General features: G+C 38.9%; 1 protein-coding gene across 28 annotated transcripts in view; it reads left to right on the top strand.

Annotated features, from left to right (window-relative positions):
* EMSY (EMSY transcriptional repressor, BRCA2 interacting) overlaps positions 1–12,998 on the top strand; it is an 87,693-nt gene extending 74,695 nt beyond the window's left edge. For 9 of the 28 annotated variants that reach the window (XM_043580183.1, XM_043580168.1, XM_043580177.1 and 6 more), the window contains 5 exons: positions 470–511; positions 2,960–3,111; positions 4,997–5,560; positions 6,539–7,039; positions 10,952–12,998. In XM_043580183.1, the coding sequence (XP_043436118.1) occupies positions 470–511; positions 2,960–3,111; positions 4,997–5,560; positions 6,539–7,039; positions 10,952–11,146 (1,454 nt within the window). In that variant the 3' untranslated portion in view covers positions 11,147–12,998. Of the gene's footprint in view, positions 1–469; positions 512–2,911; positions 3,112–4,996; positions 5,561–6,538; positions 7,040–10,951 lie in introns of all 28 variants that reach the window. The other 19 variants (XM_043580186.1, XM_043580170.1, XM_043580187.1 and 16 more) reach the window with 4 other exon arrangements.
* Positions 12,999–18,574: the final 5,576 nt, after the last annotated feature.

Genomic DNA, 18,574 nt, shown 5'->3' with positions numbered 1-18,574 from the left:
GGCGAGACCACACCTGGAATACTGCCTTCTGTTTTGGACACTTCGTTACCTTGAGATTTGAAATAGTTCAGAGAATAGTAATGCGAATAATTAGGGGTTAGGAGAAATGACTTACAAGGCAATATATAAAGAATGCCTGTCTTGAGTTTTCTTAAGCAGTAATTAAAAGAGAACATAAAGTTACAGATACTTAAAGGATGTAAATACCAAAGCAGAAGAGGGACTGTATGGTATCATTTTTGGAGATATTTTTAAGACTAACGGGTTAAATTTGCCAAAAGGGAAAATCCAGTTAAAGACTATGGAAAGCCATCTAGCATCTTTCTTCAGAGATATTTAGCAAAAAGCTAAATAAAGCAGAGGGCAGTATGTTGGGGAAATCAGTATTAACTTCTGGGGATAGACTAGATTATCAGATGGTAAATAGAAGAAAAGACCTATGATTTCTTCCCTTACTTATCCTTTTCAGAACGCACTGATGAGGGGACAGAGGTTGCTTTTCCCCTTCTAGGTAAGTGGTGTGCATCCATTTGTAGCATAACTGAAGGTAAAATATTGTTGTTTTGGGGGGAACCAGTGAAATGGATGCGCTCTACTCTGATCTGGTAGAGGAAAGGTAAGCTCCGCTCAGTGAAAAGGAGACTTTCCTTTTTCAGGAGAGTGGGATCCTTTCTCAGAAGTGAGCAGTTTGACATTGGAAAAAATAAAAGTTGTTTACAGAAATAAATGACTGTTTTATCCTGTTTTTATGGCCCAATTAAGGTCAGTTCAGCTGTTTTCTGAATGTTCACTCTGTGACCTCCTTCCATGATCTTCTCCCCATCATATCCTCAGCCACATTAAGCATTTTCTTTGGCTTAGAACCCAGCTCCCTAGCCCTGACCTCTTGTATTATCCGGGAGTGGGTATTAGTCTTCTCTGACGTTTCTGCATGCTGGGGAATTACTGTGAAGAGATTTGTAGTATCTTGAGTGAGGATTATTTTTAAATGATTTTAGTTGATCGTCTGTTAAATCCATTTCATTTCTTAATAAGATTCTAATGTCATAATTATGAAGATGAGTATGGACAGCAGAAATGTTCCATATAATCTGATAATTTCATGAGAAATTATCTTTATTTATTATTCTTTCAAGTGTCATTCATTTCTGATGATGCTTCCATCAGTAAAAAACTTTATGAATTTGCTTGTTCAATTTTAATATTATGTGATATGTTTTTCTCCTACTCAGTCACATTATAAATGATTTCAGCAGTAGTTGTTTTAATGTCAACACTGACGCCCTTTTTTTCCGTTTGGTTGAGCACATACGGAAGATTTGGTTAACTCATATAATTTAAAATGTACATATAAAGCATACTGTGAAACGCAGTAAGATCCTGCATTACATTTTTACCAGTGATGCTGCCTGGAATCTCTTATATCACATGTAGGCGTGTGTATAAGCAACAGTAGAAAAACTGTGTTTGAGAATATAGATAGAATGAGTTAAAAAATAAATAAAGCTTATTTATATTTCACTGGGTAGTTTTAGTTCTGTACTCATAATACCTAAGTAGCACTGTGACATTGATTTCTGTAGTGATCATCTTACCCTTGGACATTCCACTATGATTTTTCTAAACCTGGAACCACTTGAATATGGAGCTACTTGAAATTGCAGATCAAGATATATGAGCACTGGAATCATGGGTTATTGAGAGGATTTTTATATTCTCAAAAACCTTAGCTAATTTTACAGATTTATTGTACTCTTCTTGTTTCAGAAAGTTTGTTGCCCAGTAACCATAAGCATTTCTAAAGCTCTGTACACTAAGAGGTGGTGAATGTTTTACTGTTTAAAAAGTTGAAGTTGAGGCTGGTAAAAGATGATAGATTGGCACCAATGTCGATGTATCATTTTACATCTGTCTATCAATATAAACATAAGTGTATAGTTTACCCCTCTTGCCCTATGTACCAGAGAAGGACCTTTGTACCTTTGTAAGAGAATAAGAAATGGGGTTGTTTTCCTTACTGAGTTCTCACCCGTTTATGTCAGATGAGCTAAATTGGAGAAGATGAAAGAAGAGCGATTTTTCTGTTCTTTTGTTAACTTTATATTGTGATAGTTAACAATTTAATACTTAATAATTTAATTAAATTTATATTTTAATACTTAACATTTTCAGCTTGTTACTTCATTTGATCCTCTTCTAGCTAGAAAAAATTTATTGTCCCATTAAACAAACAAAAGCAAAACCTCTGAGTTTTAGAGGTTAATGGAATTTTGTTTTGTTTTTTTAGAGGTTCATAGAATTTGAGTGACCTCTTCAAGTTCGCATAGCTGGTTGGTGGCAGAGTGGGACAGAATCCAGGTGTGACTCTTGGTCCGGTTCTTTCTGCAGTATCATTTTGACCTCTCATATCTTTAGGAACTGTAAGGCTGCAAGACAGTGTCTACTTCATGTAAAAGAACGAATGTTTCTGGGTTTTGTATTGCATTTGGAACTGGGACCAAGAAATGAAAATACCATCTTAGTAACTTAAGTATTATCTTAGTATCCTTAAAGATACTAGTCTGGGATTTGATTCCAGAAATTCATTATTGTTTTTGTTACCTTAATGGGGTGAAGATTCTTGGAGGAAGTAAGTGCGGCTCACAGGAGGATGTAACTTTAAGGGGTTTGTTCCTCCTTTGTGATGACAGTTTTCAAAGTGCTTCCGCATTTCTCATCTCATCCTTATAATAGCTCTGTTATTCCCATTTTACAGATGAGAACACAGAGTCTCAGAGAAGATAAGTGACTTTCTCAGAGTCACACAGCTCATAGATGGGCAGACTCTGGTCTTCTGCCTCCTAGTTCACAGTACCACACTTTCTGTGACGCAATCTCACAGACATTTGTTTAAAATGACTACTGGTTACAGATGCTGTGGTGATTTCTGGAGAAATATCATCACCTCCTCTATTTTCAGTCAGCCATCGCTCCCAGCCCCAACAGCCCTCCCAGCCCCAGCGGACCCTGCTCCAGCATGTGGCTCAGTCACAGACCGCAACACAGACTTCGGTGGTGGTGAAGTCCATCCCGGCATCTTCCCCTGGAGCGATCACCCACATTATGCAGCAGGTTGTATCTCTTCTTTCTCTCCCTACCTTCTATAACTGCTCCTTTTTGAAATAAGGTTTAGTTTCATCTATTGTAAGAAAGGAAATAACTGAATTGAAGAAGAGTATTTGTGTCGTTCTTTCATCTGTGAGGACTGAGGAGAGGGAATGAATTGAGAGCCTCAACACTGGAAAGTAATTAAGAAACAATATTCTTGGATCTTCTGCAAACTTGGAACATTTCCAAAGGGTGGCACTTTCTAGATGAATCTGTGACTTCAAAAGTGGCCACTGTTTCTATATATTTATTGTTACAGAAGAATTTATCACGTAGGTGAGATTTTTGTAAATGAAATAGAAGTTGGCTTCTTTAGCTGTGTGTTGCTCGGGTTTTTGCTTTTATGATGAATTCTCATGGGGAAACATTACAAATAAGTAGGTATAAATATCTGACTTTTATTATATGTGACCAATTAAATAGGAGGAAGAGACCCAATGGGAAGGAGAAAGAGTTAATATAAAACAGAAAGTCTGGTACCAAGGGTAATGGGGATAAGCTAATTTTATGTCAGCTACTGTGCTTTGAGCTTTAAATACAGTCATTTGTTTAAATCTCACTGTGATCCTGTAAGGTGGGTATATTATCCCTCTTACAAATGAGGAAACTCTGTTCACAGAAGTTAAGTAAAAATAAGTAACTTATTCTGGGTGGCAGAGCTAGGATTTAAACCCAAAGCATCCTGCCTCTATACAAAGTGATTATCATAGATACCAGATTTAAGCGTGACATATCATTAGTTGTCACATAAATCACCATCAGTTTGACTGGTAGCAGTTGATCCTAATTGTAAGCAAATTAACCTGAAAGGCAATAAAGAAATTGTTGAATTAAAAACCTGTATGTGCAAGGTCGTTCTGAGATAAGGGAGGGTTTCAGTGGAACCTCAAAAAGTTTTAAAGTTTAGAATGAAGGAATAACGTGACAAGGAAGTGGGAAGGATGAGGTTGGGGTGGATTTTGTGTCACTGAGGGAAGCCAGGTGGCCAGAGGTTTAAGTGGGTACCAGATCTCAGCCTGGAGTCTAGCCCTCACCTGGCCAGTCCTGACGTTGACCTTTTTCAAGGCACCCAGAGAGGTCAAACAGACTGGCCCTCACCACGTCGCTCAAGATCAATACCTCCTCCCCTCGCTGTGAAAACCGACACGGGAGAGTCTCCTTTGCCGCTGACAGGAGTGCTCTTGTCCCTCCCCAGTCTCCTTCCCTCCTGGCAGCCGAGCCTCTGGGAAACTGTTGCCTGCTGGGCCCGGAATATGACCAAAGGGGCGAGGAGGACTAGTACAGAGGGTGGTTCACACGGGTTTGGTGAAGCCTGATGAACCGTTTTCACTCTGACCGGAGAGGCCCTCTGTGGGGACCTGGACGGGCATGTCCCTCAGACAGCGACTCTGACTTACTGGACAGCATGGCCAAAGTGGGCTTCTCTGAACTTTGACTTTTCTCTGGACACCTCATACCTGGGTGGCTGTGTTCTTTCTTTGGGTGGCTCAGTATCTCTGATGACCAGGCTAGACAGCTGTGTCCTGAGTCAGGGAGCCTGTTCTTTTTCTGTGTTGGGCTGTGCTTGCAGGGTAACCTTATTCCTCTTACCTATAAATTCTGGGTCCACTTTTCTATAAGAAAGAGTAGACCAGTTGTTGCAGTATTTAATTTCTAAGAGTTGAAATTACAAGAGTCTCAATTTAAAGCCCTCTTTAGATTTAGAAAACTTGAGGTTTCATGGTCTTTTTAAGCTCTTTCTTCTGAAAATTTTTGAATGAATCTCATAACCAAGTCTTTTCCAGTTTGAGGAAAATGTAGCAATGTAGGTGCCTTTACTTTATTCTTACTTTGTGCCTTTTTTACTCAGGCATTAAGCAGTCACACTGCTTTTACCAAACACAGCGAGGAACTTGGAACTGAGGAGGGCGAGGTTGAAGAGATGGACACTTTAGACCCTCAGACAGGTCTGTTTTACCGATCTGCCCTGACTCAGTCACAGTCAGCTAAGCAGCAGAAACTTAGCCAGCCCCAGCTGGAACAGACTCAGCTGCAAGTGAAAACTCTGCAGTGCTTCCAGACTAAACAGAAGCAGACCATCCACCTGCAGGCAGACCAGCTCCAGCACAAACTCCCGCAAATGCCCCAGCTTTCCATCAGGCATCAGAAACTCACCCCTCTCCAGCAAGAACAAGCACAGCCCAAGCCAGATGTACAGCACACACAGCATCCCATGGTGGCCAAAGACAGGCAGCTTCCTACCTTAATGGCACAGCCCCCGCAAACTGTAGTACAGGTGCTTGCAGTGAAAACCACGCAGCAGCTCCCTAAACTGCAGCAGGCTCCGAACCAACCAAAAATCTACGTGCAACCCCAAACCCCCCAGAGCCAAATGCCGCTCCCAGCCTCATCAGAGAAACAGCCGGCAAGCCAGGTAACGGAATATTGGTAGCATGCAAAGTTAAGCTTCTCTGTTGATGGAAAAAATGAGAACATTACGATCCTATCGTGATTAGCAGTGCTTTCTCCTGGCAAGAGGAAACTCAAAAGCCTCATTTATGCTGGTATTACTTTACCCCATCAGAAGGTTGACATTAGGGAAGAAATGCACGCATTAATATAGGAAGGACAAATAAAGTGTAGCACTCAGAACTTGATTTTCTAGGCAGTTTTTAAATGAAATCACTTCAGCATTGATCAGCAGCACGTAGAAGCGAGATCCCTAAATTATTTGTATTTTTTAGGTACAAAATTTTTTTTCCTATGCTTGTAAACTCTTTTATCTGTGGTAGTAATGCTAAGTAAACAACGCAGTCTTTTAAGGAGCTTCATTGGACATCTTCCTTTGCAGTTTACATCATCACTTTCTAGTTAATAAATTTATCTTCTAGATTTATCTTCTAGATTGCAGAGGAATTATCTGGATATTCGAAAGAAAAATTATATTAGGGAAAACCAGTGGCTTTAGAGTAATGTATATATGTGTGTATATGTTATAAATACATATATAGAGAATATATTTGTAAGATGTATTTGAAGCAAAAAAAATTGAAAAACCCTGCTTTTTATTTTTAAAAGCTGAAGATGATACAAATAATTTGAGAATGGGTTGAAGGTATACTGTATGGGGATATAAATCCCAAAGGGAAGCAAGGCTGCTGCGACTTTTTTTTCCTTTATGTTATGAACCTTGGCTGGCTTGACAGAGGTTCTTTCAACCCCTTCTCTTTCCCTAGGTTTCTTAAAAGTAACCAGATACTTTCCCATCCAGCCCTTGTATTAAAACACCAAGCTTCAAAATGTCCTCCTAGTATACCGCACGAATGTTTCTTTTGCCATATTATCTGGGGTGTTTGATAGGTTTTCTCAAAGAGATGTAGCTGTAACACACACAACCCCAATTTGTTTTCAGGTGGAGCAGCCAATTATAACCCAAGGATCCTCTGTTACAAAGATAACTTTTGAGGGGCGCCAGCCTCCCACAGTTACAAAGATAACTGGTGGCAGTTCTGTGCCTAAGCTGACATCACCAGTTACAAGCATATCTCCCATTCAGGCTTCTGAGAAGACAGCTGTGTCAGACATTTTGAAAATGTCTTTGATGGAAGCTCAGATTGATACAAATGTAGAGCATATGGTAGTGGATCCCCCAAAGAAGGCTCTTGCCACTAGTATGCTCACTGGTGAAGCAGGATCATTACCCTCCACCCACGTGGTGGTGGCAGGGATGGCGAATTCCACTCCCCAGCAACAGAAATGTAGAGAGTCCTGTTCAAGTCCATCTGCTGTTGGCCCTCCCTTAACGACAAGGAAAATCGATGCACCGGGAGTGCCTACAACAGGCCAGTTCATGCGTATTCAGAATGTAGGCCAAAAGAAAGCTGAAGAGAGCCCAGCAGAAATTATCATCCAGGTAAGAATTGGAAGGAACATGAGAAACATTGGGCATCTTGGGGGTTGTGGGTTTGGCATGTTTGGGAATGTCACAGGAAGAGTCAAGCCAAGATGGCAAAAGACAAAGTGATTATTTTTGAGATGGCATTTGACAAATTTGGTTTAATACCTATTACAAATATAAAAATTTATATTTTCTGGTAGAGAATCCTAGAAAATTGGTGGATATTATCACGGCACACCTTAGAGACAATCAAGAGCCCTAAGCCCATATGTCAGCTTGGTTATTATAGATTCAAAACATACTTGCCAGTGTTAACTCAGTAAAGTCAGCCCAGAAAATCAGCAACTTGATGGGGTCAAACTTTGGGCTCCCTGGTCTTTGCTCAAAAACTCCTGAGATATAACTGGATTGTATTTTATCTCAAGTTAATTTTAGGGATCCTTTTCTTTGAAAAACACACTTCTTTATCTTGATTCAGATTTATGGTTTTCAGGATAATAAAACTTTAATTAACTGCAGTATCTGGAGAAACATGTTGTAAGAAAATGTTTCTATATGATTTAATTTTATATTTAAGTTGGGATTAGCCATAAAGTTTTGCTTTTTTATTTCAATCATTGTTATTGAGAAATCTTGTTATGGTTACTGTCCTGCCTTGGTAAGTGAATGTAATGAATTATGCATTGGCAATAGGTCTTCCTATGCCTCACATTCCCTTCATTCTAAAACTCATCTGTCATCATGCATAATAGATCAAGACTGAAGAATTATTGAGTCCAGACTAGCCCTTAGAAGTTGTGTTTTACTTCCTTTTCTCTTTGTTAGGGTATCGGGTTGTTTTCTTGTCATAAATTCACTGTTGTGTGACTTGGAAGTTTCTGTGGCAAACTTTCCCTTTGCCGTGATGCCAGGCTATGAGAGAATGCAAACCGACCAATATTCATCCAAATACGATATAAATATAGGGGGGAAATGCTTAAAGGCAAAAAGAACTGGCCATTGAATTATTAAATGATTTGTTCCTCCTGTAAAAATAGTTGTTAGTGAATTAAGTAATTCTTTTTATTTATTTATTTATTTGTTTATTTTGAGGGGGTGGGGAGGGGCAGAAAGAAAGGGAGAGACAGAATCCCAAGCAGGCTCTATGCTGTCAGCGTGGAGCCTGACTCGGGGCTGCATCTCAAGAACCATGAGATCATGACCTGGGCTGAAATCAAGACACTTCACTCGCTGAGCCACCCAGGCACACCTTAAGGAATTCTTGACAAAGGATTTGTTGGGGTTTTTTCCCCTGAAGAAGTTAGAGTGTGGTGGAAAAGGAGGGAGTTCCTAGCTTCCCCACTCACTGTTTAACTTTGGGCAGGGCTGCTTAACCCTGCTGTGCCTCAGTTTCCTCATCAGTAAAACGGAAATAAGGAATGCCTATTCTACATCACTGATGGAAGGATTACACCAAAGTGAGATGAAGCGCCTAGCACAGTACCTGGCTCTTAGTGATTGCCCCATACATGGTAGTTATTTATTACTATTTCTGCTAAAATTTTCTGTGGCTCCTGAGGGTTTAAATTGGAATACTCACTAAATCGGAAATTATTTGGGATTGCTTATTTGGAAATGATTTTCTGCACTTTAGGAACACGGCTGAAAATATACTTCATGTATCAAGGATGGTACCTAATGAGTAGGCTCTCTACAGAATATGCCAACTAACTTTTAGCATATACCATGTGCTAGGTAGCTATGTCAGAGAGAAGGGGACAGTGGTATAGTGGTTAAGAATCAAGCTTTTGGAGTCAAAAATACCTGGATTTGAATCTCACCTATGCTCCCCCTTACCAGCATTGTGGTTTGGAGTTAACCTCTGTATTTCAATTTCATTGCCTATGAAATGGAAACAATATCAATTACCTCACAAGGTTGTTTTGAGGATCAAGTGGGAAAATGGATATAATGCAGCTTGTTAAGTGTCTGCTACAGAGGAATACTCCGTAAAGATAGCTCCTGTTACTATAATCATCATTAATATATTGTTAGAATATTTTCAGATCTTACTAATTATACTTAGCTTTGACCTGAAGTATTGATTTTACTGTTTCAGTAAAATAGTATGGGGATGAATGAAAGTCTGCAGAAGTGCTTTGATCCCTTGAAAAATGTTTTATGAAAATTCAACATGTTTAATAATAAGTGCTTTGAGTGAAAAGCATTGTTCTTTGTAGACATGTAATCTGTATTTCATTCATTTGTTCATTCATTCATTCATTCATTCATGCCACATGTATTATTTAACCTCTGTGTTCTAGGCACTGTGCTAGGTGCAGAGACTAGAGGAATAAATAAGATGAATGTATCTTCTGTTCTGAAGGAGTCTGAATGTGTGGAATTAATAGAATTTTAGAATCTTGAGGATCTTTAGAGTGTATCTTCTCTATCTCCTTTTACACGAGGTTAAACTAAAACTCAGTGAGGTCAAGTGACTTATTCAGAGGTCCACAGCAAGTCTGAACCAAAGCTGAACTAAAATCCAGGTTTTCTGACCCCCCTGGGACTTGAACACAAGGATCAGCTCTATGGGACAGAGTGAGGAAAAACAAATAACACAAAACTCCACTATCCTAGATTCAGTGCCTTGACATCTTGCAATATTTTCTTGACAATGTTAAAATTAAATTTACATCCCCCCTCAAAAGAAGATTGTTTTGGTCAGGTATATTTTTGAAATGATGATATTCGATTTTGCTCTGGGACTTTTAATGTTAAAGATAGGTTATTCATTTGGCAAATGTTTATTGAGCATCTAATGCATGACATCCCTGTTCAGAGCTCTGGGCATCTAACAATGGAAAAAGATAGTCAAGATATGTGCTCTGATACATATTCTCATGGAGTTTACGTTCTAAAAGCGAGAAGAAAGATTAACAAACACAGTAAATGCAATGAAGAAAAATTAACAATGTAATAGAAGTGGGGTGGGACCTACCCAGTGATCTGGTTGCATGGTCATAGAAGGAAGGCTTCTCAAAGCCTTTTACCCTAAGCATTGGAGCTAAGATGCAGATGAGAGCATGGAACCAGCCATGGAGAGACTTGGAAGAAAAGTACTCCAGGAAGAGGGGAAGAGCTAGTGGGAAGGCCCAGGGTACAAGTGAGTTTGGCATATGCCTGGAGCTACGATCAGAAGTTTGATATTATATAGCAAGTACGACAGGAAACGATTGTAGAACTTTAAGCAGGGGTATGATATAAACAGGTAGACCTTTTAAAAAGGTAATAAAGTTGAGAAAGAAGAACCTAACAAGGCAATATGGCCATAATATGTGTTTGTCTACTGGTGTTTTTATTGTTTAAAAGGCAGTATTGTCCTCTCTCATTTTCAAGAAAGTATTACTATGTGACCCAGATAAATAACTTCCTTTTGAACTAGTAGAGGGTTACTGAAGGTTTTAAAATTTTGGTGTCAGCAAATTAATTCTTCATCTTGCAGATAATAATGAGTGAAATCTGACTACATTTACATTTAAAATTTGCTTAATGGTCGAGTGAAAATGTCCTTTAATGTCTGTCTCTTGAATTAGGCACAGACTTCAGCCTCCTTTACTAGAAGTGGTGCCATCAAGAAGTGGAAAGATCACTTTAAATTGTACTTGGATTTGAATCCTGGCACTTTAACTTTGACCAACTGTGTGACCTCAGTTAAGTCACTTACCCTCTTAGTTTCCTCATTTGTAAATGGGAATCCTATTTTCCTTATAGTGTTCTTGAAGGGATTTAGTAGAATATTATATGTGAGAGCACCCAGCACAGCACCTGATGTGAAGTAGTTGTCCAGTAAATGTCAGTGTCCTCTTATTCTTCCTTAGTGATGTTGGGGACATCCTTCTGGTTCTTTTTCTTACCGTAAAGCCTCTCTCCTGTCTTCTCTTCCAGGCCATTCCCCAGTATGCTATTCCTTGTCACTCTAGTTCCAACGTGGTTGTAGAGCCCAGTGGGCTTCTTGAGCTCAACAACTTCACTAGCCAGCAGTTGGATGACGATGAGACGGCAATGGAGCAAGACATAGACAGTAGCACAGAAGATGGAACCGAGCCCAGCCCCTCTCAGAGTTCTGCTGAACGGTCCTAAGTGTTTTGGACACAGGAGTGCACTTTAAAACCTACTTGGTTACCAAGTGTCCAGGGAAGCCCTTGATTTTTGATGTCTAAAGAGAGCACTTTGCCCATGCTTAGGCTGTGGACCCCAAAATAGCAGTGTTTCAACAAAACTGCTGCAGGAGCAGCGTTTTAAAACAAGATAAAATTCACAGGGGAATGTACTTTTAAAAAAAAAAGGAAAGAAAAAAAAAAAAAAAAGGAAAGATGCGCATCTACAGTGACATTAAGACCTGATATTTCTCTGTCGGACCACGGCTGATGGAAAAGTTTGTCGTGCAGTGGAAAGAGACTTTTCCTGTGAATGTTCCTCAACTGGTTTCTACTGAGCAAAACACCATCAGAAAAGGAGAATGTGAATAGTTCATATTTTGAAACGGTGTGTCAGGAACAGGTTTTTTAAAAAATCTTGTATGTTTTTGCAAATCCCTGGAAGTGTTGAATTGATTAACATTTTACATTTGCTCAGTTTATAGTTTATAAAATAACTAGAAAAATACTGGCATTAAAGAATCCTTGTTTAGATGGTGGAAATCAGATCCCTAACCAGTGGGAAAGTGCTTTTTGGATGGCTTGTACATTCTCACCAATTGTATGCTAATTTATTGTGTCGTTGTTCCTTTGTGCTCAAGGCAGCACACTTGCCTTCTATTTATTTAAATGTAAACATTTCAAAGCAGGCTGTATTCTTTCTGACAAATTTCCTGTAAACCAGGATTGCCTGCCCTTTCCACCTCCCACTCTGCCCAGCACCTTTAAGAAAACTTAAAGAGAAGTTAAGAGAAAATGTTTCATTGTGAAGGAGAGGAAAAGAAACATTTTCTGGCCCAAAGGAAGCTTTTGTTCAGTTATGTTCAGGAGAAATTATTCATATGATGCTCTCTTAACATTGAAATTGCACATTCGTGTTGGACTGAGACTTTGAAAATAACTTTTACATAGTTTCGTTTAACCCCCTTTGAAATGTATAAAAATTCATTTACAGTTCTAAATGTAATGTTTTTAAGCATTCTGCCTTTTAGGACACAGTTTGTTTAAGCAATATGTTTGGGTCTTGTGATCACTGTCTGTCACAAGTAGAGCAAGGGGTAAGAGGGTGGGGAGGGTAACAGTTTTGACAAGTTGTGGCAAAGGAAGCAATTCTTTTTGTTTTTAAAAAAATGTAAATAGAGAAGTTTTTAACGGTTTTATATAGATTTCACTATAAATAAGCATTTTAAGACTGACAAATGTTGAACTGTACATACATATATCAGCATAACTGCCCAATTTTTTGGTGCTGAAGTACTGTAAGTAGAATTCATCAACAGTCTCCTAATTTTTGCATCTATATCTAGGAAAAAAAACTGTGATACTGTAGTTAATAAATTCCCACTAGAGTGACACTGAAGATTTAAACACAAGCATTCATAAGATGCACTGATCTCTGGTAGTTGTCATTATTTCTCCTAAGCGGTAACGACTTACCCATAGATGGAGCTGTTGGATTTTATTTTCTTGTACAAATTCATGTTTAAAAGACTTGTGGTTGTTTCTAGTTAAGTAATTTTTTTAACCTCTCCAGTCATAGGCTTCTTTGAAAATATGATTACACTATGAACTCTTACCAAAAAGATACACATGCCAACATACACGTTAGATTTTGCATACAATTTTAGGGGTTCATGGGCCCCTAAGCCTATCCATGTATTCAAGGTTAAGCCCTCTGTTATGGTCAGTCCATTACTTACAGATGTAAGTTTTTATAAAATAAAATATCTTTTAAATATTCATGGATCAGGTAACAGGAGCAAACTTGAATAAAGTTATTATGTTCTACTTCTGCACATTCTGGCAGCATAGCATACCTGTGTCCCTTTGAGAATTTAGCCTTAATATGTTTCAGCAACTGGCATAGCAGACAAAACGTCCACAGTCTATACTTAAAAAAAAAAACAAAACCCCACAAATTATCAAGTGAGGGATTTAACTTTTTTTTTCTTTAAAAGGGATTAGTTTAAAGGAGAGCATGAATTCTTCTGTTTATTCAGCAAATATTAATTAAGCATCTACTGTGTGTCAGGTGCTGTTCCAAGCACCAGGGATCCCATAGTAAATAAACAGAAAATCCTCCCCTTACGGAGTTTACAAACAGAGCTTCCTGCTGATGGAATGGGTGCAAGGGCCAAAGGCAGGAGGAAACACGAGCCACTCTTGGGTTTCTTGATTAAGTGGATGCGTGGTGATGCCGTATTTGGATCTCCAGGTATCCTTTTCCTGAAAGTCTCAGCATTCTATCTATTGGTATTACCTATGTTTAAGTCCACAAATTAAATGTAATTTTAAGTCAATCCTTGTGAAGGATATCAGAGATTATGCTGCAAATGCTACAAAATTATTAGGATCCTAACAACTCTTACAGGCAGTGATAGGAAAAACCCATCTGGTTTAAAGCAAACTTTGATAGATGCTTTGTATTGCAGATGCAGTTTGTGGTGAACTTAGAGAACTTAAAAACCCACTTTATTGGAGTCAATTCACACGCCATACAATTCACCCATTTAAAGTGTGCAGTTCGGTGGTTTTCACTGTAGTTGGGCAGCCATCATTACAGCCAAGTTTAGAACATTTGCATAACCCTGAAGAACCCTGTGCTCTTAGCTATTACCCCGGAAATCCACCCCACCACCTTAGCCCTAGGCAACCACTAAACTACATTCTTTATGGATTCATTCTGTCTTTATGGATTCATTCGCCTCTTCTGGACATTTCATATAAATAGAATCCTATAATATGTGATCTTCTGTTACTGGCTTCTTTCACTTAGCATAGTATTTTCAAGGTTGTAACATGTTTCAGTCCTTCATTCCTTTTTATGGCTCAGTAATATTTCATTGCATGGAGAGGCTACATTTTATTTATCCATTCATTAATTGATGGGCGTTTGGGTTGTTCCTACTTTTTGACTATTATGAATAGTACCCCTGTGATCATTTGTGTATGGTTTTTACATCTGTTTTCAGTTCTCTTTGATATGTATCTAGGAGTGTAATTGCTGGGGCATACAGTCACTATGTTTAATGATTTGAGAAACTACCAAACTCTTTTCTACAGGGATTGCAATTTTACAGCAATATAGGAGAGTCCCAATTTCTCTACATCCTCCTCAATGCTTGCTATTATTTGGTTTTTGTTTTTTTAATTATAAACTACCTAGTGGTTCCTCCTTGTGGTTCTGATCTACATTTCACTGATGGCTGATGATAATCTTTTCATGTGCTTATTGGCCATTCATAGATCTTTGGAGAAATGTCCTTTGCCCATTTTTAAATGGAATTCTTTTCTATTTTATTATTTAAATTGAAAACTTTTGAAATATAGGAAAGAATACCACTCTTGAGAGAAAAGTAACCTGTTCTCTGGTAATTAATTCATCCCCCTTAAAATCTTAATCAGGTTTTACTTCTTCATCTCTAATGTAACGAAGTGCTTAACTCTTAAAACTGCATAGAATTTTATCATGTTCTTTTAAATACATTTCTTTCTGAGGCTCTCTCAATGGCCTGCTAGAATAGGAGACATAGTACAAGGAAGTAGTGGCTAAGTGGTCTGGATTTGGGACCCAGGCTCCTCTGTTAATGGATCGTATGAACTTTACCATTCCCCATGATACAAAGTGAGTGTTTCTGACCCCCATGGGAGCATTATGAAGACTGGATGAAATAGTGCCTGTAAAAATGCCAGGCACAGAGTTAGGGGCTCTATTTTTTTAAGTCTAGTATTTATATCATTCCCTCTACATACATAGGCAACTGAGGGCTCAGAGACAAATGAAGCATCCAAACTCACAGATTAAATGCTAATAGGTATCATGCTGATCCCCAAGTTGCTTTTTCCATACAGGAGTATGTTTTTGCCACCAAACACAGGATTGGCCTTTGGAAAGATGGGGGAGCTTGGCATTGGCCTATAACCTGATCTCTTTGCCAATCTTAGGTGCCTTCACACAGGTGCTCACACACAGGATTATTTTTTGAGTTCAATTATGTGTCACAAATCCCAGATAACAGGAAGTAGAGTGACAAAGCACCATATAAGCAAGGCCTTTCCAAGAAAAGAGTGCGAAAACAGTCTGCTGACTCTGCTTACAGGTTTATAAGGCTTTAAGCGAAGCTTGATGACCTACCTATATATTGAAAAAAGGATTGAAATGCCATAGGATCAGATTTGTGCTTGTGTGAAGTCTTGCTCTGCTTTCTTCCCTCTTCTTTGCTCACATGTACACACTGTAGTGGAACATGGTGCTTACTTTTAAAAAACAAGAAAAATAAGCCTAGGTTTGAATCCTGACAAGCCATGTGAATTGGGCAAGCTCTAAGAGGCTTTGGATAGCACGAGACAGATGATTTATAATGCTATGTTATCTAATGCCTACCTTTTTAAAAAGAGTTTTTTTAAGGTTATTTAAGAGGTAGAGAGCGAGTGCCAGCAGGAGAGGGTCAGAGAGAGAGAATCGCAAGCAGGCTCCACATTGTCAGCACAGAGCCCAAAGTGGGGCTCAAACTCATGAACCAAGAGATCATGCCCTGAGTTGAAACCAAGAGTCCAATGCTTAATCAACTGAACCACCCAGGTGCCCCTATCTAATTCCCACTTTTAAAAAGACTAATAGATAAGCAAATTCCTCCCCCCACCCCCACCCTGGGTTTTTCTGGTGTCCTTTTTCTTTCCCTTCCAACAAATAGTTACTGGGTACTTTCTGCGTGCAGACACTGGGGATATAACTGTCAGCCAGGGAAAGAAGCCCCTATGCTCATGGAGCTTCAGCCTAATAAGAGATATATTAATTAAAGATTACAACTAAATATATTCATTGCTAAGTGCTATGGTGGAGAAATAAGTAGTGCCATGATCATACATACATAGGGAGGTTTTGCTCAGAGAGGAATTTTTTGCTCGGATAGGAAGAGAATGTACCTAGGCAAAAAGGAAGGGGGACAGCTGTCCAGGCAGAAGGGCAGCAGGTACGAAAGCCCTGTGATAGGGAGGGACTTGGTAAGAGGGATTTGAGTAGGCCAGTGTGGCAGCAACACAGCCAGAGGAGGCAGCAAGCACGGTGGGAGCAGAAAGTAGAGACTGAACTAGATGTGGATCTTCCACCTTGTGATCAATGTTTGAGGTTTTATTCTTACATATATATTTTTTTGGTTTTTTTTTTTCAAACGTTTTAATTCATTTTTGAGAGACAGAGCATGAGCAGGGGAGGGGCAGAGAGAGAGGGAGACAGAATCCGAAGCAGGCTCCAGGCTCTGAGCTGTCAGCACAGAGCCCGACATGGGGCTCCAACTCCGAACTGTGAGATCATGACCTGGGCCGAAGTCGGATGCTTAACCTACTGACCACCCAGACGCGCCTGAGGTTTTATTCTTAGAACAATGAGAAGTCATTGAAAAGTTTTAAGCCACTGGACCTGAATGTACATGAATTAATACATTTCCAAAATATTGGAGGTATGTTGGCCCATTAGAACAGAAAAATGTGTTTAACATTTCCTTTTTTGATGCCAATCTCCTCTCCTTATGTCCTTTTCTCAAACATCTTCACTGGTTCCCTAATACTGTGGTATGAATCGCATTCAAGGGTCTTAGCCAAAGCTTCAACCTACATTTCTAGATTTATAACCCATTTCACTGCCCTGACCTACTGCATGTCTCCCCCACCACGCACACAGTTTATGCTCTGCATTTAGAAAGCTTATTCATTCCTCAAAGCCCAGTTTGAAAACCACCTCCTTCATCAGGACTGCTCAGATCTGTTCAAGAGAAACTCATCCCACCTCACTGCTGCATTCCTCTAGCATTTGGGTACAAACACATGTTTACTTAACATTAATTATCTACTGTGAATTCTTTGTAGTTTCTCACAATGCGCCTCTCAAGAGAGAGTATCCTTGAAATGCAAGTATTCTGAGGAGTCTTAAATTCTTTCAGTCTTTCAGTAAGACGTGCTGAGATTTCTGGTTTTTTCTCTTATGCCCTTGAACATCAAGGCTTCGTATTCAAATTTGCCAGAGTTTAGTGAGATTGTTGATAATCTTGGTAAGATTCACTCTCATATTCAAGACAGTAGCATCCTATTTGGTTCTCCACAGAATCAACTGCTATCTCCTTGCATGGTAGAGTTCACCAGGGTCTATAATTTATGCTCTTGCTTTGACCTCCACTATATGTGGATTAATTAATTAAGTCATTGGATAAATATTAAGCAGCTATTTTGACCCAGGCACTGTTCTAGCTACGAGGGATATAGCAGTGAACAAAATAATGGAAAAATAAAACAACCTGTGATATGAAGCATACATTCTAAGTGGACAATGAATACAAATTAAAAATAAGTGGTATCTTAGTGATAATTAAGACTAAAAACCAGTGGGGAAGGAGAATAGGAAGTTCTAGTTCCCACTGAGAAGGTGAATTGGAAAAAAAAAACTGCAGGGAGTGAGGGAGTCAGCCAGACTGACGTCTACAGAAAGTGTTCAAAGTGGAAGGGACAGCAAGTACAAAGGCCCTGAGATCTGTGCCTGGCATATTCACAGAACAGTGAAGAGAATAGTGAGATAGGGTCAGAGTGAAGGGGGAGGAAGGTAGGGAGTAGTAGTAGGATCTAAGGTCAGATAAGAGAACTGGAAGCTATTCCTACTTTTCTGAATGTTTTTATTACGAAAGTGTTGGATTTTGTGAAAAGCTTTTTATGCACCAATTGAGATGATTATGTAGGTTTTCCCCCTTTGTTCTATAAATGTGTAAATTGATTGACTTTCTTATGTTGAACCACTCTTACATTCCTGTTATAATTCCCACTTGGTTATGGTATATAATCCTTTTAATGTGCTATTGGATTCAATTTGCTAGTATTTTTTAAGGATTCTTGTGTCTATACTCATGAAGGATATTGGTCTGTAATTTTCTTAGGATGTCTTTAGCTGGCTTTGGCATTAGGGTAATGCATTACAAAATGAGTTAAAAGGTGTTCCCTCTTATTTTTTGGAAGAGTTTGAGAAGGATTGCTCTTCATTCTTTAAATGTTGTAGAATTCACCAGTGAAACCATTTAGTCCTTGACTTTTCTTTGTTGAGAAGTTTTTGATTATTGATTCAGTCTCTTTTCTTTTTACAGATCTGTTGAGATTTTCTATTTCTTCTTAAGTCAGTTTAGGTAATTTGTATGTTTCTAGGAATTTGTCCATTTCATTTAGGTAATCTTATTTGTTGGTCTACAATTGTTCATAATATTCTTATAATCCTCTTATTTCTGCAAGGACAGCAGTAATGTCCCCCATTTTCATTTCTAATTTTAGATATTTGTGTCTTTCTCTTTTCTTTGTTGGTACCTAAAGGGTTATCAGTTTGATGATCTTTTCCAAG

The sequence above is a fragment of the Prionailurus bengalensis genome, chromosome D1 (assembly GCF_016509475.1).
Source record: "Prionailurus bengalensis isolate Pbe53 chromosome D1, Fcat_Pben_1.1_paternal_pri, whole genome shotgun sequence".
In the NCBI taxonomy this organism is placed as follows: domain Eukaryota; kingdom Metazoa; phylum Chordata; class Mammalia; order Carnivora; family Felidae; genus Prionailurus; species Prionailurus bengalensis.
Note: the sequence above shows the minus strand (reverse complement) of the source record. Positions and strands in the feature narration are given on the sequence as shown.